Below are 24,953 nucleotides of genomic sequence, written 5' to 3'. Positions count from 1 at the left end.
TGTTATGGTAAGCAACATGCTAAACCGCTTCAAAAAATGATCAAACCAAGTTTATTGTGCAGCTTTTATGATACAACCAAGGTCTCAACCCAGGCTCGATTCTCTATCTTTTTTTTATATTATATTATATTTATATAAATATTATCTTGTAAATATTAATGATTAAGATCTTTAATGAATAGTTTGAATTATTATAATACAGGTATTTCTTAATGTAAACCACACTTAAAATAGATCCTCAGGGACTGCAGCCCCAAACTTTGCAGCAAAGATACTGTCCTATAGTAAAATGGGCTTTGTGGAGTCAGTCCCTCATTGAAGTATTAAGTCATAGTAATCAGTTTTACGTTGCGCCGGTGTACAATTTTTTATCATTAAGAAGGTTCTTTTTTTTTCTGAAGCATTTCTACTATTTTGGCTTTGTTTATTTTTTAATTGGATGTTTCATTTTAAATCGCAAACAGGATTTACGTCGTGTGATTTCATTCTTCACGTGTTCTACGTCAGTGGCCCTGAAATATAAATCTAGCTACACGTTAATCCCTCGGTTGTATTCAAAAATCAAAACAAACACTGTTAGTGGAGTAAGTCACTTTAATTAGGTCGGCCTAGTGCTAGACTTCATCTCGGTTTGTAACTTTTTGCCTTTGACTTCGTCTCTCGATTTGTCCCTAGTGGTTTGGCTGCCTGTTTCGATTGCTCCTCCCAGATCAAAAAAGATGAGGCAGTAAATTCCTAGATAAATTGTTATCCTGTCTTGCTATTACTTAAAAGTCACAAACTCCAAGGATACACCCCTAGCAACGCATGAAGCAGTCCTAATGATGGGATACCAAACAGAGCAGCAATCATGAGAGAAGAAATAGCAGAAGAAATAGTCCAAAAGATTATTTAACTCTTTACGTGAATGGAATTTCCACAAATAAATCTCATAATCATTACGGGGAGCCTTAAAAACTCCTAAAATGAATATTTGATCTCTAAAAACAGAAAAATCTTAAAAGTGATATTTTTTTCAGTCTGGCCTTTTTTTGTCCAAAAAATAAATAAACCCTGTGTCTTGAGTTTGTGGCCAGTTCTGTGCTGCATTTTGGAAAACAAACGGGTCTTTTTTCTTTTTATTTCTTTCTTTTATTGTACTTTGTGTTTTGCTTTGTAAATTATGCTTTTAAAATGTTTTTGTCTTTCTTCTTGTTGTAGGTTATTACTCCTTAAGAGGTATTTTGTGTATAGATGTTGATGTATTTATGTTTTTCATTCAGTTAATACTTTTCCCGTGTTCTAAGATTTTTGTCTTTTATATTCGAACCTAAAGAGGCAGGCCCTCCAGACACAGGCCTTCATAATGCTGCATTCACATGCTATCGCACGGACAGTTTGGAGTTGGAAATTCCATGTGAATGCCCTGTATACTCTGGGCTACAAGTTGGACATTTCAGAAACAACAAAGCTACCTGAATTCTCCGAGCTGTGATGTGATGATGACTTTTCACTATAGTTAATTGTATAAACTGCTGAAAATGTTATACATTTAATATGTTTAGTTTACTCTTTATTTTCATGGAAAGGTTATAAAGTTTCTCATTAATAGTTTTATAAAATGAACATGTAGCAAAATTAATAAAATAAAAATAAAATACATTATGCCCCAGACAACTGTGATTTGTACTTGACTCATCTCTTAAACGGATTAGCTCTTCTCATCTTTTTCAGGATCCAATGTTCTACTGTGTCATTAAGATGACAAAAACAACATAAACAATTTGTGTAAAACATGCCACGAAAAACAGCTGAACTCTATCCAAAAATGTAACACATGCAGAGAAAACTTCAATGTTTGGATGACTTTTGTCTGTCTGCCCTGACTCTCAGCAGCACAGCTGTGCTGTCATGGGCCCCAAAACATGAAACCTTCTACGCATACTAAGGCGTGCACCTGTGTGTTATTTGATGGTCAGCATGTCCCTCTAAGGGTATTTTTTCAGGGCTGCAAAGTCCAAACAATGCACTTTAAGACATGTGGAGTTCACCAAACATTGTTATGGTGCATTCTTATTCAGGAGGGTTAAGGGTGGTCTCTTGGAATTTTTCAAGAATGAATTCCACAGGGGGACATTATAGCTTCAGAAGGAGGGATAATGCTGGGGAGGGGCTGGTATGCATCGACATCTCTGCCTAGGTCTGTTCATTAAGCTCCATCAAGGACTTGATTCCTCTCTAATAACTGCACTCATTCTGTTCAGACACTATTGCCATCTTACTCTGACCAACTTCTCCAGTTTACTGTCCACTCTTACTTATGTCTTACCCCGTCTTCAGACTTGTTGCATTTAAAGTTTTGACTTTGAAATGTTTTCTTGTTTTCTTTGTAGAGCACCTTGTGGTGGTGTATTGTATGATGAGCATTGTGGAAAATACAGAATGATTTATTGATCAAGTGATCTATTTATTGATTGATAACAGTGAGGTAAAAAATACTTCATATAAATAAAATCAATACATTCTCAACTACTTTTCTATAAAATGATAAGAACATTTCAGGAAAGTGATCAATACAAGTACACTATTAAAAAGGTAAATAAGTAAACAGAGATGTACTGACCTCTCTGATTTCTTTGATCTTGGAGCCGCCTTTTCCGATTAATGAGCCACACTGACTGGCAGGGATGACTAGTCGCAGAGTCACTGGTGGTGTACTGGTAACTGTGCCATTAGATACCAGTGTACTGAGATCCTGTATGATCAAATTGGGAATACAAAATGGAAAGATCAGTAAAGGCAGTGACCATTAATGTAACAGAGGCTTAATTAATTTCTCTAAGTTAACTATCCACCCAAAGGATGCATTACTAACCTGCTTACTGAGCTCTGGGTCACAAAGGGGTAACTTGCATTTCCACACAGAGTACACTCACTTTAAGTAATACCATGCCAATTTACAGTTGTTGTTGCATTAATCAAGTGTACACCCTTCACAAACAATGCTTGTCCAAGGATGTCCATCCATCCATTATCCAACCCGCTGTATCCTAATTACAGGGTCACGGCGGTCTGCTGGAGCCAATCCCAGCCAACACGGTGTGCAAGGCAGGAAACGAACCCCGGGCAGGGCGCCAGCCCACCTCAGTGGTCCAAGGATGTGCCTCACTAAAATAAAAATTATTTTATAAATATAACAATAGTCAGTGATGAGTTTCAGGCAGGATTTTGTCCCCAGTTAGTATTTCAATTTTTGTTTCATCTGTTTATGTTATTTATGTCTCCTTAAATATGCAGACATTTCTTATGCTTTGTGGGTGGTACCTCAAGAGGCGGGGCCACCCTGACATCACTGCTGTAAAGGCCTTAGCAGTGTTTTCATTGAAGTCAGGGGTTGCCAAGTCTGGTCCTGGTGGACCACCGTGACTGCAGGTTTTCATTCTAATGAGTGCCCTGTTTGTGCTGCTAATTAACGTCTTGTGATTTCATTTTAATTGTTTGCTTTTTTAAGATTTGCTCCACAGATTTTCTCCATCGTTCCTCTGAATTGTTTCATTTCTTTCCTTAAATGGCACCCAAAAGAGAAATGAAATGTGAAGTGAGGGAGCCAACAGAAGACCAACTAAGTGAGGGCATCAAACTCCAAACAATTTCACTCTAACCAGTTACTTAATGAGGTGCCAATTCTTGTTGTTAATTAAACCAAACACACTGACTGTGTGCAGAGGGTACAGACCTATAAATACCTGGGAGTGCAGCTGGATGATAAATTGGACTGGACTGCCAATACTGATGCTCTGTGTAAGAGAGGACAGAGCCGACTATACTTCCTTAGAAGTAATAAGATGCTGCAGATGTTCTATCAGATGGTTGTGGTGAGCGCCCTCTTCTACATGGTGGTGTGCTGGGGGGGCAGCATAAAGAAGAGAGGCGCCTCACGCCTGAACAAACTGGTGAGAAAGGCAGGCTCTATTGTAGACATGGAGCTGGACAGTTTGATATCTGTGGCAGAGCGACGGGCGCTGAGCAGGCTCCTGTCAATCATGGAGAATCCACTGCATCCACTGAACAGGATCATCTCCAGACAGAGGGGCAGCTTCAGCAAAAGACTGCTGTCACCGTCCTGCTCCACTGACAGACTGAGGAGACTCCACACTATGTGACTCTTCAATTCCACCCAGGGGGGTAGACGTTAACATTATACAAAGTTATTGTCTGTTTACCTGCATTATTATCACTCTTTAATTTAATATTGTTTTTTGTATCAGTATGCTGCTTCTGAATGATGTGAATTTCCCCTTGGGATTAATAAAATATCTATCTATCTATCTATCTATCTATCTATCTATCTATCTATCTATCTATCTATCTATCTATCTATTCCATTAGGACGATGACACTAAGTACAAAGCAAAGGCAACAAAGACTCAAGTGGCTTAGGAACAACTCTGTCGATGTTCTTGAGTGGCTCAGCCCGAGCTCTGACTTGAATCCAATCAAAAATCTCTGGCGAGAACTGAAAATAGCTGTCCACTGATGGCCTCCACTCAACCTGACAGAACTCAGGGGTTCTGCAGAAAAAAATGAAGCTTGACACATCATACCCCAGAAGAATCCAGGCTGCACAAGTTAATTTGTACTTGGGGACCACCATGGCTGCAGGTTTTCATTCTAATGAGTGCCCTGTTTGTGCTGCTAATTAACGTCTTGTGAATTCATTTTAATTGTTTGCTTTTTTAAGATTTGCTCCACTGAATTTCTCCATCGTTCCTCTGAATTGTTTCATTTCTTTCCTTAAATGGCACCCAAAAGAGAAATGAAATGTGAAGTGAGGGAGCCAATAGAAGACCAACTAAGTGAGGGCATCAAACTCCAAACAATTTCACTCTAACCAGTTACTTAATGAGGTCCCAATTCTTGTTGTTAATTAAACCAATTCTTTAATTTTGTGGCTTGTTGCTGTTCTTGTGGTGCATTAGCAGACATTTCCAAAATAGTTGATTTTCTCTTTCTAAGAGTGCTGGTAAAATGTTTTGGGGACCTCAGAAGATCGCCATTCCTGAGACCTTCATCTTTCTTTATATTCAGATATTGTATGATGGTCACCAGCAGTTGTTTTGGCTCATTTTAAATCTCATTATTGTTTGGCTGCTAATTAAGGAATAAATTACAAATTAAGGGGTCTGAGTCTTCAAGAGCAAATCAATTAAAATGAATTCAAAAGAAGCTAATTAGCAGCAAAAACAGGTCACTCATTAAGAAAAGGGGTTAGAATGAAAACCTGCAGCCACGGTGGTCCTCCAGGACCTGAGTTGGCGACCCCTGATTTGGGGTGTTCCTGAGTACTTCCATTTCTTTGCCTGTTGCCAGTTCCTTGATTATTTTGCTACATTTTATAGATTATGATTTCTGGATAAGTGTATTGAGATTTGCTTCCCTTAGGATTTCCTTTTAACAACTCTTTTGGGGACCCTTTTGTTATTCCTTTTCTGTTAAAAGAATACTTTTAATTTATAAAGGTGTTGTGTTGCCTTTAAGTCACAACCCAGAGTTTTTATTTTATCATTTATTTCTCTTATGAGGCATTTTGGAACATTTAACTTTATTTTTAAACTCTAATTCAATATCTCCATTGTTTGGGTCTAGTAAGGTCAAAGCCTATTGTTGATAGCTGGGAGTTTGCACTGGAAGAGCCTCATCCAGACCGGTCAGTGAAGGTCCTGTCCTCCCTTTATGGTGTACCTTCTAAACCTGACACGGAAAACCTCAGTATCAAAATGAAAAATAAATATACCAACAATAAGGCAGATAAAAATATCTGGATTAGGAACAGATTTCATAAATGGGCTTATTAATAGAGTCTGTGTCTAAGTGCTCTCCATGATGGACTAGTACCCCTTCCAGGATTGTCTTTTGACTTATAATGTCAGCTTGTGCACTGCCACAGAAGTATTAGGAAATACATTTTACAGCATGAGGTGTGTGAAATTTGACATTTTCTTATAATGGAGGCTCATGACATTTAGTTGTTAAGCTAAAACTGAAAAAGAGCTTTTCTATTTTCCTCAAATGCCCCATTCAAGCAGTTACGGCAGTAGAAGAATCAGTCCATCCATCCACTTATCCACTGTCTGACCTTGCCTGTTCATTTAAAGGTTCACAGATTAGCTAGGTAGCACAACCAAAAATATATTCACAAAGCAGATACTAGCAGTGTATGAAATGTGAGGTGAAAAGAAAGTCCATTAATCATTCCATTCATTTTCTAGTCAAATCTTTTCCACTGTAAGCTCGAGCCTGTCCAAGCATCATCAGGAGATGTAAAAGCCCTGAGCAGGATATGAATCCATCACACTTACACCCACTGTTACTCACACTGGGCCCAATTAGAAACACCAATTAGCTTAACATGCATGTCTTTGAGAAATGCCAAAAAAACTAAAATACCCCGAGAAAACTCGCACAGATCTGTGTAAAAAGTGCAGACTCCACAAAGGTGGTGGCTGGGCCAAGATCCAAACTCGGGTCTCAGGAGAAGTCAGACAGCAGTGCTAAACACTACATTGCCTTACCACCCCATGAGGACATTCTTAAATGAATATCATTGATATGCTTATTCTATTGTGATATTAATGATATTATTAATATAATAATAATAATAATAATAATAATAATAATAATATCATTACCACAGTAGCTGATATTGATAATATTAATAACATTATTAGTATCATAACATTGCCATTACTATGCTATACAGTTCAGACAAAATATAATCAGAAATATTAATAGCATGCCTGTTATGTTACCGAGGAAATGAACGGACTGGGAGATGAACAGGAGTTGAATAGCAAAGCAATTGTCGAAACCAAAAGATCAAAACACTAAGCATTAAAGCCCAAAGCATAACCCAGACTCATAGTCAAAAACCAGAAGTGAAGGAAGACCTAAGCACGTGAAACACACAAACAAACTTTGTTATTTTCTTTTGGACAATTACTAAACTTGGACAATGAGGTGACCTCATGTATCAACGTTTATACCCCATGACTCCTCATATCACTTTGTTTGTGACCTCTGATGTCATCGCTGGCGATGACATGGCAACTAACAAACAAAACTACACAAAAGCATGCTTCCCATGGCATTATGGGAAAGAAAAACACCAGAGAAAATAAAGCAAACATCAAAATAACTAGACTAACCTCAAAAACAGATAAAGAGATGTAATTTCTGACAAAACATGACAAGTTAACAACAAAAAATAACCAATCATGATAATGATTATAAAAAGGCGGAACTGTGACTCTGTGCTGCTACTGTATCTAGAAGGTTGCTGGTTCTGTTGGGCCCTTGAGTAAGGCTCTTAACCTAAAAATTGCTTCAGGGGTGCTGAATAATGACTGACCCTGTACTCTTACCCCCAGAAAAGATCATTTCCTCTTGGGGTTAACAAAGTATATAAAATATATATTTTATTATTATTATTATTATTAAAAATTATTACCATGGCATTTAATGCACACAATTACTGTATACTATTAACAGAATCATTAATGTCATACTTATGTCATAATTACAGTATTCAATACACAGACAATTACATTATCAGTAATATTATTAATATCGTGATAATATCATTATCATGGTATTTAATACACAAACAATTACACCATTAACCATGTTACCATTACCAACATCATTAATAGCATAATAATATAATTACTAAAATAGTATTATTAAAAAACATCATTAATATCATGAGAATACCATTACAAAAGTACACTCACCTAAAGGATTATTAGGAACACCATACTAATACGGTGTTTGACCCCCTTTCGCCTTCAGAACTGCCTTAATTCTACGTGGCATTGATTCAACAAGGTGCTGAAAGCATTCTTTAGAAATGTTGGCCCATTTTGATAGGATAGCATCTTGCAGTTGATGGAGATTTGTGGGATGCACATCCAGGGCACGAAGCTCCTGTTCCACCACATCCCAAATATGCTCTATTGGGTTGAGATCTGGTGACTGTGGGGTGGAGTGGAGATGAGTGGTACCCGGTGGGGTCTTCTGCGGTAATAGCCCATCCGCCTCAAGGTTTGTGCGTGTTGTGGCTTCACAAATGCTTTGCTGCATACCTCGGTTGTAACGAGTGGTTATTTCAGTCAAAGTTGCTCTTCTATCAGCTTGAATCAGTCGGCCCATTCTCCTCTGACCTCTAGCATCAACAAGGCATTTTCACTTACAGGACTGCCGCATACTGGATGTTTTTCCCTTTTCACACCATTCTTTGTAAACCCTAGAAATGGTTGTGCGTGAAAATCCCAGTAACTGAGCAGATTGTGAAATACTCAGACCGGCCCGTCTGGCACCAACAACCATGCCACCCTCAAAATTGCTTAAATCACCTTTCTTTGCCATTCTGACATTCAGTTTGGAGTTCAGGAGATTGTCTTGACCAGGACCACACCCCTAAATGCATTGAAGCAACTGCCATGTGATTGGTTGATTAGATGTTTGCATTAATGAGAAATTGAACAGGTGTTCCTAATAATCCTTTAGGTGAGTGTATATAGTTAACAATAAATTACACTGATACCACTAATATCATGACAAATCGTTACCAAAGTATTCGGGTAGCACAAAATTTCCCTAATATCATTAATATTATATCATTATAGTATTCAGTTAACACAAAATAAAAATATCATTAATATGATAATATAATTACCAAAGTATTCAGTTAACAAGAATGATTGATATCATTAATACTGATATTGAAGTATATTGATATCATTAATATTATTTTATATTAATATCATTATCAAAGTATCCATTTAACACAAAATGACACAAATATCATTAATATCATGATAACATCATTATCACAGTATTTAAGGTATACATATAATATTTAATACCAGGACCAGCGGACATGTAGATGTATTCTTATATTCTACCATTCAAAAAACAGGGTGACAGTAGACCACTGGACTATTTGGCCCATATAATCTCATTTCATGAACCCACAACACAGCAGGAGGGGGTATAAAAAGAAAACTGTTGGTTTAAAATAGTAGGTGGGGACAGCAAACAGTCACACAAATCTGTGGTGGCCCCAAGTGCCTGCTAAGCACCTCACACACTTACTTCTTGCAGTTTGAGTGTGATCATGGTGAAAGCTCTGAAAACAGCATCTGTTGATCCAGTGATTGTGATGATTCGCTCCGGACAAGACCCCTCGGAGATGTTGATGCGTGCACTGCTCTGCAAAACAAACCTTTGCCAATTAGGTGTAGTTGCTCACAGCTAATTATCATCTTGGCCCTCCCCACTTAAAAAGGCCAAATTCAACTGTATATTTTATAGAAACAATGCAGAATTTGACAGAGACAATCTGGGTATTGGACATTAGAGACAACTTTGCAGTAGACATGTGTCTTTCAGTAATACACGTGACCAAAAAAAAAAAAAAAATTGGAGTGCCAGAGCAAAACAACAGAATACATATAGGAAGGAGAAATTTCAGTTTTTGATTTTTAATAATTTTGCAAAGCCTTTCTGAAAACATGTCTTCACTTTGTCATTTTGGGCCACTGAGTGTGGATATAATGGCCAAATTTGTAAATTTATCAATTTAAAAGTAAATCCACAAGACAATAAAGTGTGCAAAAAGGAAAGGGTCTGAAAATGAAATGAAATCCACTGCAGGTAAAGGCTTAATTGGATATTTTAGTAAACATTTTTATCAGATTGTTAAGACACAATACATAATATAGAGCAATTCCAGCAGCCATACCACATGCACTTCAGAAGAGGTCATCCACCTGAAACTAAGCACGTTCAGGCCCAGCCAGTACTTGGATGGGAGACCAACCAGAAAAAGCTTGGGTTGCTGCTGGAAGAGGTGTTGGTGAGGCCAGCAGTGGGCGCTTACCCTGTTGTCTGAACGTGGATACCAATGCTCCAGTGCAGTGACAGGGATACTGCCGTAAAAATGGCACCAAGGTCCTAATTCTCTGCGGTCATAATATATTCCTGTGAATCCTTTGTAAACAGCAGGGTGTATCCCGGTGTCAAAGGCTAAATTATCCCCACATGGCCTGATCATTATGGCCCCCTATTCACCCCCTGTCTCTATCTGGCTATCTCTCTGCACCTCACCACCTAGCAGCTAATGTGTGGTAAGTGTACTGGCACAAAACGGTTGCCATCTCATCATTCAGGTGGATGTACATTAGTGGTGATTGAAGTGGCACCCCACTCACTGAAGCTCTTTTAGAAGTGAATAAAGCACTAAATAAATGTATAGAATTACTTTTATTATTAATATTATTACTAGTAGTAATAGTAGTAGTAATAATAATATTAATAAAAAAGTTGTGTGTGTTAGGTGAATTGGTGGCTTTAAATTTTCTTCATAGGTGTGTGCACGTTTGAGCCTTCTGATGAACTGGTGCCTCCAGTCTTACCTGAAAGAATCTAATTTGCTTGTGTTATGATTGCAATTACTATTTTGCCTGTTTAAAACAATGTCTAATGAAATATATTATAATAATGGAGCGTTTTTCTTAAACTTTTTGTACAATGCTCAATTGGAAAGGCAGATTAAAAATGTATTGATTTAATGGACCCCATTTACTGTATTTCTTGTAAAATGCTTTCTGATAGGTGCTATATAAAAAATGAACATTTTATACATTTAGAAAACATACTTACCTCTTCTCTAATTCTTTTCACCGTTTCTCCTTTCTGTGGAAAAAAAAAAAACATCAAAAACATTATTGGAGACTTGTAAGCTTGTCTCAACTTTCTTTTAAGAATGTAAGAATTCCTTGTGCTAGATTCTAGTGACAAGGATACAATGCTGACTCTGGTTTCTGGGGTCCCACTTCCTGAAGCCTTGTGGAAAGACCCTGAGGAAAACTCCATAGCATAGCCGGCTGTACAACTGATTTGAGGTAAGTGATTTATGTTTGCTATTAAATAAAATGAAGTTTTGCATTTGAATATATTTTTGCTTGTTATGGTTCTGGAGAGTGTTGAGGTGTTGCATGGTTTTTTGGACCCACAAATGATAATTTCCCTGTCTTCTATACACGTGACATTATGACTACTACTTCTAGTGGCACCCAGGTGCCCACAGCCTTGATGTTAACCGTTTCCCAGACATCAATAGTCATGTATTGAGGATGAACTAATACAATATTTAGTGGGGTTTATTCCAAACAGTCAAATTATTATTTTTTTGTTTGTTATTGCATCATTGTGCGCTGGTATTAGTGGACAGTAGAAGTAAATGGGGATGACCGAGTTGGCACCCCTACATTTATCTTGTATCTCAATCCCTCAATTCCCTTGGACAACCACTATATGTATTATATGTGTGTGTGTGTGTGTGTGTGTGTGTGTATTATGAAGGAGTTGATGCCAGTCTAAGGTACTGAATATTCACTTGATGATGCAGACTGAGGGGCTACGCTCATCATAAACGGAAACTCCCTATTCAAGGATCTGCATTTTATTAGAAAGGCAGGGATTAAAGGAAGTCATAACCCGTTCCACTAAGTCAGGGGTTACACTAAAAGACCTGTGGGTTACCCAGTTAAAACCTGCTGGAGTGGTGCATCTTAAGAGAAACAAGGCTGGAGAAGGACTTGTTGAGCACTGGATATGGAGTCTATAATTAGAGAGCGGTGCATACTAGGGACAATTTAGGATCACCAATGAACCAAACCTACATGTCTTTAGACTGTGGGAGGAAACTGGAACACTCGGAGAAAACCCATGCAGATTCGAGGAGAGCATGCAAACTCCATGCAGGGAGGACCCGGGAAGCAAATCCAGGTCTCCTTACTGCGAGACAGCAGCACCACCACTGCGCCACTGTGCCACCCCATTGGGCCTGCCAAGTCCGAAAAATTCTTTTCTTTTTAAATTTTCTTCCTTTTTGTCATTCTGGTGTATGTTCAGACCATAGTGTGTGAGTATGTAAATAAATAAATATTATACTATGATAATTATTTATTTTTTACTTATTTGTTTGTTTATTTAAATAGCTTAGGTTTCTATCTATCTGTTAGATAGAAAGATATGAATGACACTATCTATCTATCTATCTATCTATCTATCTATCTATCTATCTATCTATCTATCTATCTATCCTATGCTACCTACTATGCTAAAATCTATCTATCTATCTATCTATCTATCTATCTATCTATCTATCTATCTATCTATCTATCCTGCCTACTATACTATCTATCTATCTATCTATCTATCTATCTATCTATCTATCTATCTATCTATCTATCTATCTATCTATCTATCAATCTATCTATCTATCTATCTATCTATCTATTTTATAGTGCCTTTCATCTATCTATCTATCTATCTATCTATCTATCTATCTATCTATCTATCCATCTGTTTTATAGTGCCTTTCACATCTATCTATCTATCTATCTATCTATCTATCTATCTCCTTCCTGTTCTTGCTGTCGCTGTGCATGCTGGGTGGTTGTCTCGAGTGTGAGCGAGTGGAACTGGTGGTGGACGCTGAGGTGAGTGTGGTGATTCTTTTTCTTCTAATTTTCTAGTTTCTTATTTCTATCTTTTCTTTGGTGAAAACAGCTACACTTGTTTTTGTACTGAGTGGCTTAGGCCACGGCAGCCGCAATGGCTGCTAATCTTGAGCGTTTGAGCCGCCGCCATGGGATTAAACTTATTTCAGAGGAGTTTGTTCCTTTAGAGGCGGGGGTTTTGGCGGTAGGCGAAGTGGTCGGATGTGACAATATTAAGTCAGCTTCACGAATGAGCGGGAATATCGTGGTTTTTTTGAGCTCTGTGGATTTAGTCCACAGTAGTTGAGAAGGGGGTCATTATTAATGGCTCCTTTGTACAGGTTTCCCCTTTAGCCGTCCCGTCCCGTAGAGTAACAATTTCAAATGCGCCGCCTTTCTCAAAAATGAAACTATAGCAAAGGAGTTGGAGCGGCATGGGCGTCTGGTATCGAAAATTCGGCACATTCCTTTAGGGTGTAAATCGCCAGATTTAAAACATGTCTTGTCATTTAGACGACAAGTTTTATGGTTTTAAATAGAATGGATGACGAATTAAATGTGGCAATGAAGTTTAGAGTGGACGGTTTCGATTATGTGATTTTCGTCACTTCTAACGAAATGAAATGTTTTGGGTGCGGGAGTGAAGCTCATTTAATTAAACAGTGTCCTGAGAGACAGCAAGGGAGCAAGAAAACTGGCCGTACAAACACAGAAATAGAGGGGCAGAAAGTGGAAGATCACGAAATTGTGGCTGATGGCGCAGAGGCGCAAGGTGATAAGAATAAAAATGCTACTAGAGCTGAAGGGCAGGAGAATCAAGTGCCTCCCAGAGATGAGCCGAATGAAGGCGGTAGTGAAACGGTAGATCAAACAGCGCTGCAGCAGAAAGTGTGTGGGGAGACATTGATATGGACGAGGGAGGCAGCAACGAGACAGAGGAAAAAAGTGAATTTAAACGTCCTGCTCAGAAAAGGCAAGGAGAAAGAGAAGATCGGGCACGAAAGAAAATTGTTTTAAGTCAGGGCTCGGGGTCGTTGGAGAGGATCCGCCTATGGTCCTTGTCAGGAGGATTTTCCGTCTTCGCGGAGACGGCCGATAACGTCTCAAATGCGGGAAGTGTCGGGGAAGAGCATGACGACGGTAATATCTCCGATGGGTCTGCTGCCTCGGAGCCCCCAGAGTTAAAAGCCAGGGGGGGTTACAGCGCTCAAAGTGTTAAAGAGTTTTTGGTGAATACCGCCGGAAAAAAGGGGGTGGATGTGGCCGAATTTTTCCCTGACATTGACCTCTTTCTATCGTCTGTCCGCGGGTTGCGACGAGACAAAGCAGCCTCCGCAATGTTTGATGTTAAAGAACTAGTGAGGCTAAAGAATTTAACAAGTAAACTGAGAAAACAGTCCAATCTAAACACCACCTAATGGCTAAGTCCCCTGTTAAATCCACTCCACAGTCTTTGTGGTGGTCCCTGTGTTTTATTGTGTGTTTATCTATATATTCTGTTACCATGGCAAGTGTGCACATAGGAACCCTAAATATTAACGGTGGGAGAAGTCCAGATAAGAGGGTCGCATTGTTTGATTTTATCAGACAAAAGACTTGAATGTCACCTTTCTACAAGAAACCCACATTGATGAGCACAATCAGTGGGAGTGGAGCAGGATTGGAAGGGGACATTTTTTTAGTAATGGGACAAATGTTAGTGCTGGAGTGGCTGTTTTATTTCTTGGGGGCTTCAAGTAGAAGTCTGTAGTACTGAGGAGCTGGTGAAAGGGCGACTCCTGAAAGTGACGGTGAAATTTCATGGCAGTGTCGTCACTTTCATTAATGTGTACGCCCCGAATGAGGGTGAGGAGAGGCTCCACTTCTTTAATAAGTTAGGAGATCTTTTATCTAAGTGTGACCCTGAAGAAGTGGTGGTGTTAGGAGGGGATTTTAATTGTACACTTGATACCAGAATGGACAGAAATAACGGACTGGAACCGCACCCTTGCTCAGCACGAGCTTTAGGTAAAATAATTAAGGACTTTGGGCTGGAAGATGTGTGGAGGGCAAAATGGGGCCTGTCGGCAATACACCTGGGGGCGGACGAGTGGAAATACGATCTCAATGGCAAGACTCGATCATTTTTATAGTTTTAAGCACCTGTTAGGCTTATTTAAGGTGTGCTCTATTGTGCCTACTGGATTCTCTGATCACAGTTTGGTGTGTTGTACACTTATTTGTAACACTTACAGACCCCGTAGTCCATACTGGCATTTTAACACACTCCTCCTTAAAGATCAGAACTTTAAAGAGTTATTTGTTCATTTCTGGGGAGGCTGGAAGGCTATGAAGAAGGAGTTCACCAGCTTACAACAGTGGTGGGAGGTTGGGAAGAGTCACATCCGGGCCTTGTGTCAGGAGTATACCAGAAATGTCACCCGAGTATTGCGGTCAGAAATGGCAGCTTTAGAAATTAAAATAGCTGAATTTCAACAGCTTCTAGAGAAGGGTCCAAATGAGCAGCTTCAGGCGAGCCTGACTTCTGCTAAACTGGGGTTGGCCCACCTGCTTGAGACCAGAGCTCAGGGGGCTTTAGTGAGGGCCCGCTTTCAACGACTGACTGAGATGGATGCACCAACTCAATACTTTTTTGGTTTAGAGAAAAAAAACTCGCAGAGTAAAATCTTACATTGCATAAGAACACCCGATGGCAGAGAGACACAAGAGCCCAGTGAAATAAGGCAGGTGGTCCGCGAATTTTATGAACTTCTGTTTGCTGCAGATGGTGATGGTGGCAGTGAACACCAACAGGCCTTTTTGCAGGACTTACCGCAGCTGCCCAATGCAGATGTGGCAGAGCTAAATAGAGAGGTGACCTTTGCAGAACTCACCACAGCCCTGGGACAGCTGAAAACAGGGAAGGTCCCTGGAATCGATGGAATACCAGTGGAGTTTTATAAAGAGTTCTGGGATGTCATCGGCCTGGACTTATTGGAGTGTTCCGTGGAGTTTTAAGACTGGCTTGTTACCACAGAGCTGCCGAGAGCCGTGATCACGCTGCTGCGAAGAAGGGAGACTTGTGTCTCATTAAGAACTGGCGGCCTGTATCTCTCTTATGCGCTGATTATAAAGTTCTCTCTAAAGCCTTAGCCAACAGGATGGTCCAAGTTTTAGGGAGAGTGGTGCATCCTGATCAGAATTACTGCGTGGCTGGCAGGTCCATCTTTAATAACATTTTTTTAATTCGGGACATTTTGGCTGCTGCAGAACTGTTTGGTTTTCAGACTGGTCTTATTTTTCTTGACCAGGAAAAAGCTTTTGACAGGGTCAGTCACTCATTTTATGGAATGCCATGAAGGCGTTTGGGTTTGGGGGGTCTTTTATTAAATATATTCGCTTACTTTATAGTGACATTTCTGGTATCATAAAGATCAATGGTGGCTTGTGCGCGCCTTTCAGTGTCAGAAGAGGAGTCAGACAGGGCTGCTCTTTGTCCGGCATGTTATATGCTCTGGCGCTGGAGCCTTTCCTGGTGCACCTGAGGAAGGTGCTGACTGGTCTCTCCATCCCCAACTGCAACATGGACCCTGTGAAAGTCACTGCTTATGCAGATGATCTTGCTGTAGTCATCACAAGCCAGAAGGATTTAGGCGAATTAACACAAGGTCTACGGAATTACAGTAAAGCATCGTCGGCTAAAGTGAATTGGAACAAAAGTAGTGCAGTGCTGGTGGGGAACTGGACAGGATGTAGTCCTCCTCGACTGGAAGGAGGTCTGCAGTGGACAACTGGAGGCTTCCTGTACCTGGGAGTCCATCTTGGAGATGACCACTACATCCAAAAGAACTGGGAGGGTCTGTTGGACAAGGTTACAGCTCGGCTTGCCAAGTGGAAGTGGATACTCCCTCAGTTATCCTATAGAGGACGGATGCTGGTCATTAATAACCTGGTGACCTCCAGCCTGTGGCATAAATGTATTTGTCTACAACCTCCACCTTTGCTTGTTCAGCAGATACAGAAGGCGATCATAGATTTCTTTTGGACTGGTACCCATTGGATAGAGAAGGGCGTTCTATTTTACCATTGGATGAAGGCGGACAAGGACTTATTGACATTACCAGCAGGATTGCTGCTTTCCGCCTTCAGACCATTCAAAAACTGTTGTATCCTGTTGAGCAGAGCCAGTGGATGAACTTAGCCGTACTCTTCTTTAAACAGGCCAGGCATATGGGACTTGGGAAAAGTTTACTGCTGTGCCACTTGGATAAGATCAAGACTTTACAGGTGCCAGAGTTTTATAAAAGCCTTTTAGCAGCATGGCAACTACTGGCGATAAAAAAGGACTGTGATGACCTCTCCACATTTTGGGTCCTTCATGAACCACTGTTCTACAATCCTGCTGTTGGCACTGCTACAGGAATTTCTGAAAACTTTATTAATCATTTCATAATACATGGAATAACCACGATAAAGGACATAATTGACTGGGAAAATTACACTTGGAAAAGTGCACAAGTGGTAGCAGTGGAGACAGGAGTGCACTCAGTCCGCTTAATGGAGAAGTTTCTGTGGCAGGTACAATCATCAATGGACAGGGAATCCATGACACTCCTGCACGGAATTTTCTTATCACAACTGAAGCCAATTGACGAAACGCCTTTTCCAACACTTACTGTGTCTCCGGCTGTTGAACTGAGGGATGGTGAGACTAATGTTTTAGCCTTAAGTTCTCTAGAGGCGTTATCTCTACCTACAGTGCCGGGAAACAGCTGTACAGGATTTGTGTGAAGGTGAACAACCTGGAGCAGCTGAGGACACAAGACACGACACACCTTGGAGAGACAAGCTTGGAGCCCCTCAGGACTGAACCCTGCATGGAGGTCGTTGTACAAGCCGCCATTGGCCAGTAGGGTGGGAGACCTGCAGTGGAGGTTGGTACATGGGATACTAGCGGTGAACTCCTTCTTATCGATTATATGTCCGGGGGTCTCGGATTGCTGCCCTTTTTGTGGTCTGAGGGAAAGTGTCTTTCATGCTTTTATGTATTGTGAGAGGCTCCAGACCTTTTTTAGTAAAATTGAAAGAATAGTAGAAGGGCTGGGGGTCCCGTATAATGGCACGGTGTTTGTGTTTGGGGTTAGAATTACAAAACACACCAGAGAAACTATGAACTTAATTAATTTTATTATCGGGCAAGCAAAACTGTCAATATGGAAGACCCGTAAAAACAAGATTACTGGGAGAGGAAATGAAAATGTTGTTGTCTTTTTAGAAAAGTATGTGAAAGTAGGATATTAGTGGATTTTAATTTTTATAAGTCCACAAATAATTTAGCAAAGTTTAAGGAAATGTGGTGTGTGAATAATGTGCTTTGTGTATGTGATGAAGATAATTTGCAATTTGTGCTCTGAGTTTGGTGTTTTACTCCTTTATAAATTGGGTTGATAAATTAAGAATAAGTGGGATTGGAGGGTGGAAACAATGGGAGGGATTAAATAAATATATATTCCAAGAACAATATGAATATGTAATGGTTTAAAAGTGAATAATCATCATTAGGAATGTGTGTACGTGGTTTTTTGTAAGACTTAAGTTTTTGAGTTTACTGTGTTTTTTTGTGTATTTATTCCTGTGTTTATTCAATAAAGTTTGGTTTTAAAAATAAAAATAAATATCTATCTATCTATCTATCTATCTATCTATCTATCCATCTGTTTTATAGTGCCTTTCACATCTATCTATCTATCTATCTATCTATCTATCTATCTATCTATCTATCTATCTATCTATCTATCTATCTATCTATTATATAGTGCCTTTCACATCTATCTATCTATCTATCTATCTATCTATCTATCTGATGAAGAACTTGGAGCTTTATGAATTAAAGAAACTGTCTTCTGCATTAATTCTGGTCAAAGGTTTCTTGCACTTATACCCATCACTGCTTTGTGCATGCCAACCAAAGTCCATATGTCGATTGTGTGGAGGAGACACCAATCAAAACCACTACTCAGAAGAGTCCACCCTCTCAATTTTGACAAGTAAAAAGGGCAGTTTTCATTTCAAGGCATAGTTCATGTTGCATGTGGTGAGAGTGAAATAAATAAATGAACGAATGAATGAATGAATAAATAAATTCAAGAACAAATAAGCCACAATAAACATTTTGTGACACATTTAATTATTAATACTCACATATCTTGTCGTTATTTATTTATTTATCACCACATTTCATGGTAATTTTATATTTTTGCATATTTTTTATTTATTTAATTTGGTCCAAAATATACCTCCATAGCACACAAACAAGTGACAGTAAGATCGAAATCAAATCACAGTGTAGCCTAGTGGTGGAGATAATGAACTGTGAGCCATAAGGATGCTAGTTCAATCCCAAACCCTGGCTCGGTATGTCACAATAAGCAGCTGTTTAACTACAGTAGCAGCTGTCCTGTACCTATGAGATTTGGAAGTCACTTTGGGAGATGTAACTGTTCATAAATAAATGTATACGTTTTTTATAACTCCAGTATGTCGGAGCTTGTACCATGAATCAAACGACGCCACACTTCACTTGCTGTAAGGGATTACCCATATATTATGAGTTATGCTTTTGAAACATTTGTTGGGTTAAGGCGATATAGTCATGGTGCCAGCGGCAGGAGCAAAGGAGGAGTGTGGTGGTCAATGAATAACAATTTAATCCCTATATAAAAGCCTCAGTTTATTTTTATCAGGAGGCATCAGTTCCTACAGGCCCCAGTGAAATTTGAGCCGTCTGACAATCCTGTAATGCAGCACAATTCCTTTGTCTAGAATCCGGACCCAACACTACAATATTCAGCGCCTGGATGTCTTCCAGACGTTTGCAATAGAGAGCTCCAGTGAGCTGAAGTGCCATCTCTGATAACGGTCACCTGTCCCGAGAAACACAAAGCCTGATAAATATTTGCTTATCTAATTCCATTTTTTAATGTGTTTAATCAGCAGCATTTGCTTTTGGTGCTGGCCCTCCCATGAAATCTCCCATTATGAAACTGTGATAGATGCCCACTAGAGACTGCTGAATCCTAAGTCTTCCGATGGTAATTTTATAAAAGAAATTGATCCTGTGATTCACTTCCCCGTATTGAGATGTCTGCCTGCTGAGTTCTGAAAACAGAAATCCTCACCAACACTGCATTATCCTTAATAAAAAACTTCAGGTGCCAGAAAGTTGGCACAACAAACTTAATTGTCAACTTTAAAAAGTCCAGAAAAAAGTTTGTTGTGCCTAATTTTCAAAGTTTGGCACTACTTCAAGTTCAAGCCGTTAAGGTCGACACACATACAGTAACACACAAAAGGGTCACACAAGACGAGAACATTTAGAGAAAACTCAGCATCTTTTCTTTATGTGCCCATCTATGTTGCATTGTTTGGTTCTTCACCAGATTTGGTTGTTTAAAAATTAACTTGAAAACTGAACATCAAACTAGAATTAATCGCACAGTTTCTTTTACAGTAAATAAGCTCAGGCTGTTTCACGTAGTAATTTAGTGGTGGGAACCAAACTCTCGGTTTATACTCTAAGGTTATGCCCACATTATTGCATTTTCACTCAAAAACAGCTTATTTAAACAAAAATGATCTCCTTCCACAGCAGCAGTTGGTAGACAGTAGGACTTCAGGAACTTTCAAAGTGCAACGTCAGGCAATTTTAGAAGAATAAAGTAGGTAGGACTGGTGGGCTTCATTGAGCTGAATGGCCTGTTCTCGTCTAGATTGTCCTAATGTTCTAACGTATTAAAATGACCAAAAACGCATCTGGCATGGACCTTTGTCTACAATGGGCATGCGCGCATTGGCGATAAAATCCTTGAAGGGATGGTGGGATGGTGAGAGTTTTCTTTCTGGAAGTTTTTCAGATCATTTGTGGTTGTACAGCACTGCTCTCCCTTGGGTTCTGTTATATCATAAGCTTTTTTTCTTTAGTTCTGTATGAAAACAGGAGAATAAACGTTTTTCATGGCCATTACTACAAACTACACAGGATAAGTAACGTATGAAAAGATATCACCTTTGGGTGAAGTGTTCATTTAACCACTGGTGAACCCCACTGCATACCCCTACATTCAGGTTTGGACTCTAGGAGTGACCTTAACATTTCACCTGTCACTTTTCCCTTAATATAAATCTCAAAGTACAGTATATTTTACATTGTGAGCATAAGCAGGTTAAGTGATACTCTGAGGGTCATCCGGTGGGTCACTGGTGGGTACTGAACCTTCAGCCTCTTGTTTTATAGCTAAGCACATTAATCACCCTGCAAATCACCACTGTCAGATACAAATAATGAGTTTCTCAGGGTCAAATGGTTTTAGATAGAAGAGATGACCTTGGGATTTATATACTGCCGTTTGATTGTAATCAATATCCCAAAGCATTTAGAGCAGTGGATCTTAAACCTTTTTTCACAACCCAATTTTGCCATTTTTGAAACCCAGAATTGCCAGCCCCTTAGAGAATTGCTGCTGACTTGGAGAATCACCGCAAATAGTTATCCCTATTCTCCAAGTACAATCACCGGCAATGATCATCATTCCCCCTTGGATCATCACCGATGCCAATCGTAGCGGAACGATGGCATTTGCTTAAATTGCACACAGCGACACATCACAAGACACTCCACAAACTGAGCGCCACCCTTTCCCATTATGTACTATTATTAATCACAAGTCTACCTGACCCAAATCCAGACAACATGCAACCCATAATTTAAGAAAGTATTGTACACATGTATCAAATGTCCACTTCCATATTTCCATAACTTTAACACATTGAACTAATGATAGAATCTGAACTGCCATCCAAGTACTATACAGTCCCATGTCCTGACCTCTAGTTCTAAACAGTGATGTCATTGTTCTGTACATCTCATTAATTTCTACTCTTTTTGGTCTGAGGGTTTCCACTTTCCCATTAGGGCCCTCTTAATCTTGACGTAGCATGCCAGTGTTGTGGTTTTGTTTTTAATTTGCTCTTCACAGAGTCACATTCTCAGTCACAAGTCAAGTCAGGTGTCAATTTCAAGCACATAAGGCTGCCAGAAGTCACAGGCATCACAAATCCCTTACCCAGTTCAACATCCAGGGCCATTTTTTGTGACATCTGCAGCGTAGTAAGCTGGCATTGGTTGCACTGTTAAATGAAGGTGTGGAGTGAAATCCTGGTTTGAACTGACTGTTAAGACGGTCGAGCGAGAGCCAAGTGTTACCAGGGAGCACAGAGGGGGCTGAGCAAGATTAAGGAGTCTCGGGAAAGGGTGGCCGGCAAATTCTGAATTACTGGACTTTCAGCAGGTCATTCTCTCTACAAGAATCCAGTGATCTATGCAATATTGATGCTATAACCTTTATAAAACCTGCTGAAGAAAAAGTATTATACAGTATATAAAGTAAGCCCTTCTATGATATGTAGCTCCTTGAGCAATTCTTATAACAACTCCTTACACAACAGATAGCGGCCACCTTTGTGGGTAGGTGAGGTACACAATTATCACACATCCTTGAATGTGTATCAGTGCCCCCTACTTTGGGTTTACGTTAAGAAGAACACTTGGTGGGAACTGCATTGGCTGTAATCAAAGGAGTAAAAGACTATGAAGATCATCTTTAGGTCCAAACCTGAAAGGGTAACAAGACGTACATTTTGTGGGGTATCAACATTACGCCCTTTAGCTATGGCATTAATCAGAAGAAGTGTGTCAAGACATGCTCTATTGGAGCTCCTTCAATGCCGGGGCGTCGCTGGCTTCAGCAGGGCATAGGCCTCTCCGCTGACAATGATGAAACTTTCAGAAACATTGGAGGTGTCTCCAGCGGAAGGGCTGAGCTCTCCAAGATCAGTGGCTGGTGGTCTAAGTCCAGCAGACGAGTTGTGGAGACGACTCTTAGAAGTCATGAGCTAGACAGGGCAGGCAGTGTGGTGTAGTGGTTAAGGCTTTGGAGTTTAAAACCTCAGGCTGTTGATCTAAATCTCACTACTGACACTGTGTGGCAATGAACATGTCACATCACCTGTCTGTGCATCAACTGGAAAAATAAGCAAAACAGAAAAAAGAAATATAACCAATTGTGTCTCAAGTGAAGGGAAGTGAGGAATGAACGTCTTCCTATTTGCTCCTTTTCTAGATTCACAATGTTACAGGCCTTCTTTAATTTCTTATATTAAAACTGGACTGTATACAAAGTTAATTACATAAATCATGGATATTAAAGTGCTGTTGTTTTAATTAAACTAAAGTTGAACTACATTCCAAATGTAACCATTTAAAAAAGTCATTAATGGTACTAAACATTTTAAACAATTACTAGTGGAAGAATCAAATTTTTTAAATTTCCCCTTGGGATTAATAAAGTATCTATCTATCTGTCTATCTATCTATCTATCTATCTATCTATCTATCTATCTATCTATCTATCTATCTATCAATTAAACAATAAAGAATCCACACCTCCATTTCCTAGCGAGAGCTTATCTTGGGAGTACCAGATAAAGAAAGGGCAGGAAACAACCCTGGACTGGCCATCGGCCCATCACAGTTGGCCAATTTTGAGTCCTCTTTGGGATTTACACAGAGAAAACCTACAAGATGATGGGGAGGACAAGTAAACGCCAACTAAATGGAGATCAGATCAGGACTTGACTCAGCATCTGTGGATCTCGAAGGCAGCTCCTTTAACCATCATATTACACCACGCTGTTGTATTTTCCAAGCCTACTGAATCCGGAGCAGGGTTGCAAGGTAGGAACTATCCATGGACAGGGGGCAAATCCATCATATGGTGAACACACACACACACGTACACTGCATACACATACGTCACATACGGCAACCACACAAAGAACAAACTCATGTATAAATCGGGTCTTGAAACCCAAAAAATCGATCATAAAATCACACGCTGACTTATAAGCCCGTTCAAAAATATAACACTTCATTTTTAAAATTTTTTTTTACATCTTGCTTCCTCCAATCTTTCACCAGTTTCTCAGACACAATAAATTTTGTTGCAGCACCGCAGTAACCAGTTTCTTTTGTTTATTCAACGACTTTTAATTTAAAACCAGCTTCATATTTTCTTCTGATCGAACGCTCCATCGTAGATAAGGGATGCTCTTACGATAAAGTTGTATAAGGGTGTGAGATAAAAAAAACACAAAACAGTGCAAACATCACTTCGGAATACTTCAGGTATTACCAGTGTGCTCCATGGTTACTCTATCAGGTGTGTGTTAGCATATCATAATCTCTTGGACCAATAGCGTGAGTTTTCCGTATTCGACCGACATAATAAAATACTGGAAATTATATGATAAAATCAAGCCCTGAATTATCAGCGGGAGAACTGAAACGCAAATATATACGGTAATGCCTTTTCTCTTTTTATGACCAGAAAATCAGAGAATCAATAATGAAGAAATAACTCAACTCCACGACATCTTTGATAATTCATAAACAAAACAAAAAAAAAAAGAAATACAACCAATTGTGCCTCAAATGGATAACGGTGTCAGACTAATAATGATACATGTTCTAGTCATATTGAGGGTCTTCTTTTTGGTAAAGGCAGTGGCCCTACTCAGTGTACCGACACAAGTTTGAGTCCTGCTGGCCCTGTAACTGGGATTTGCAAATGTCTAAGCAAAAATCAAATTATTTTTAGACGGTTTGTTATAGTGATTAAGGTTTTGGACTTCAAACCCTGAGGTTGTGGATTCAAATCCTGCAAATGAGCATTTCACGTCATCTGCTTTTGCTGCAATTGGAAAATCAAAAGCAATGGAACCAATTGCATTCCAAATGTTGTTATTTGCTTTGAATAAAGGTGTCAACCTAATAATGAAGCCCCCTTAATGATGCCACTCTTTCAAAGATATAGCAGTACTAGGGGGCTCCACCCATGCTCGCTTTGCTCGCCCACCACCAGGGTTTGGTTTACCAGATATACAATTTAAAGAGATTGTTATTTTCATGAAAATTGTTACATATGCATTATTTTCACTTTTACTTTAAAAACTTTTGTAAAAACGATACTTGTCCTTTATTTCCAGCCCCGGGTGTGGTTACATCTCTTTCTCGCAGGATGTATAATGCTGCTTGTGTTGTGACGGGGATGTGGCTGAACGCACGCTAAGGAGATGCCGTCAGATCATCTGCTGCCTTTCTGCTGCTGGCGAGCTGCCTGTTCTGCTTGTCACATGATGTTGTTTTAAGAGCTGGGAGCACATGATGTGTGTCTGCCAAAAGCAATCCAAGAACTGCTAGGTTAGATTTGCGTGGACTTGTTTTAAATGATGGCTCACTGCCTTGTCTCGTGTGACATTTTAAAAACAATTCTTGTCCTTTATTTCCAGCCCCGGGCGTGGTTAAATCTCTTT

At 39.6% G+C, this 24,953-nt stretch overlaps 1 protein-coding gene across 3 annotated transcripts in view; it reads right to left on the bottom strand.

Moving 5' to 3' along the window:
* Positions 1-24,953, bottom strand: part of pcbp4 (poly(rC) binding protein 4) — a 181,772-nt gene that overhangs the window by 47,776 nt on the left and 109,043 nt on the right. For all 3 annotated transcript variants that reach the window (XM_039770815.1, XM_039770813.1, XM_039770814.1), the window contains 3 exons: positions 10,702-10,734; positions 9,133-9,249; positions 2,603-2,734 (listed from right to left, as the gene is read on the bottom strand). In XM_039770815.1, the coding sequence (XP_039626749.1) occupies positions 2,603-2,734; positions 9,133-9,249; positions 10,702-10,734 (282 nt within the window). The remainder of the gene's footprint in view (positions 1-2,602; positions 2,735-9,132; positions 9,250-10,701; positions 10,735-24,953) is intronic.

Source organism: Polypterus senegalus, chromosome 12 (genome assembly GCF_016835505.1).
Source record: "Polypterus senegalus isolate Bchr_013 chromosome 12, ASM1683550v1, whole genome shotgun sequence".
Lineage (NCBI taxonomy): Eukaryota > Metazoa > Chordata > Cladistia > Polypteriformes > Polypteridae > Polypterus > Polypterus senegalus.
This window is presented reverse-complemented; position numbering and strand designations above follow the sequence as displayed.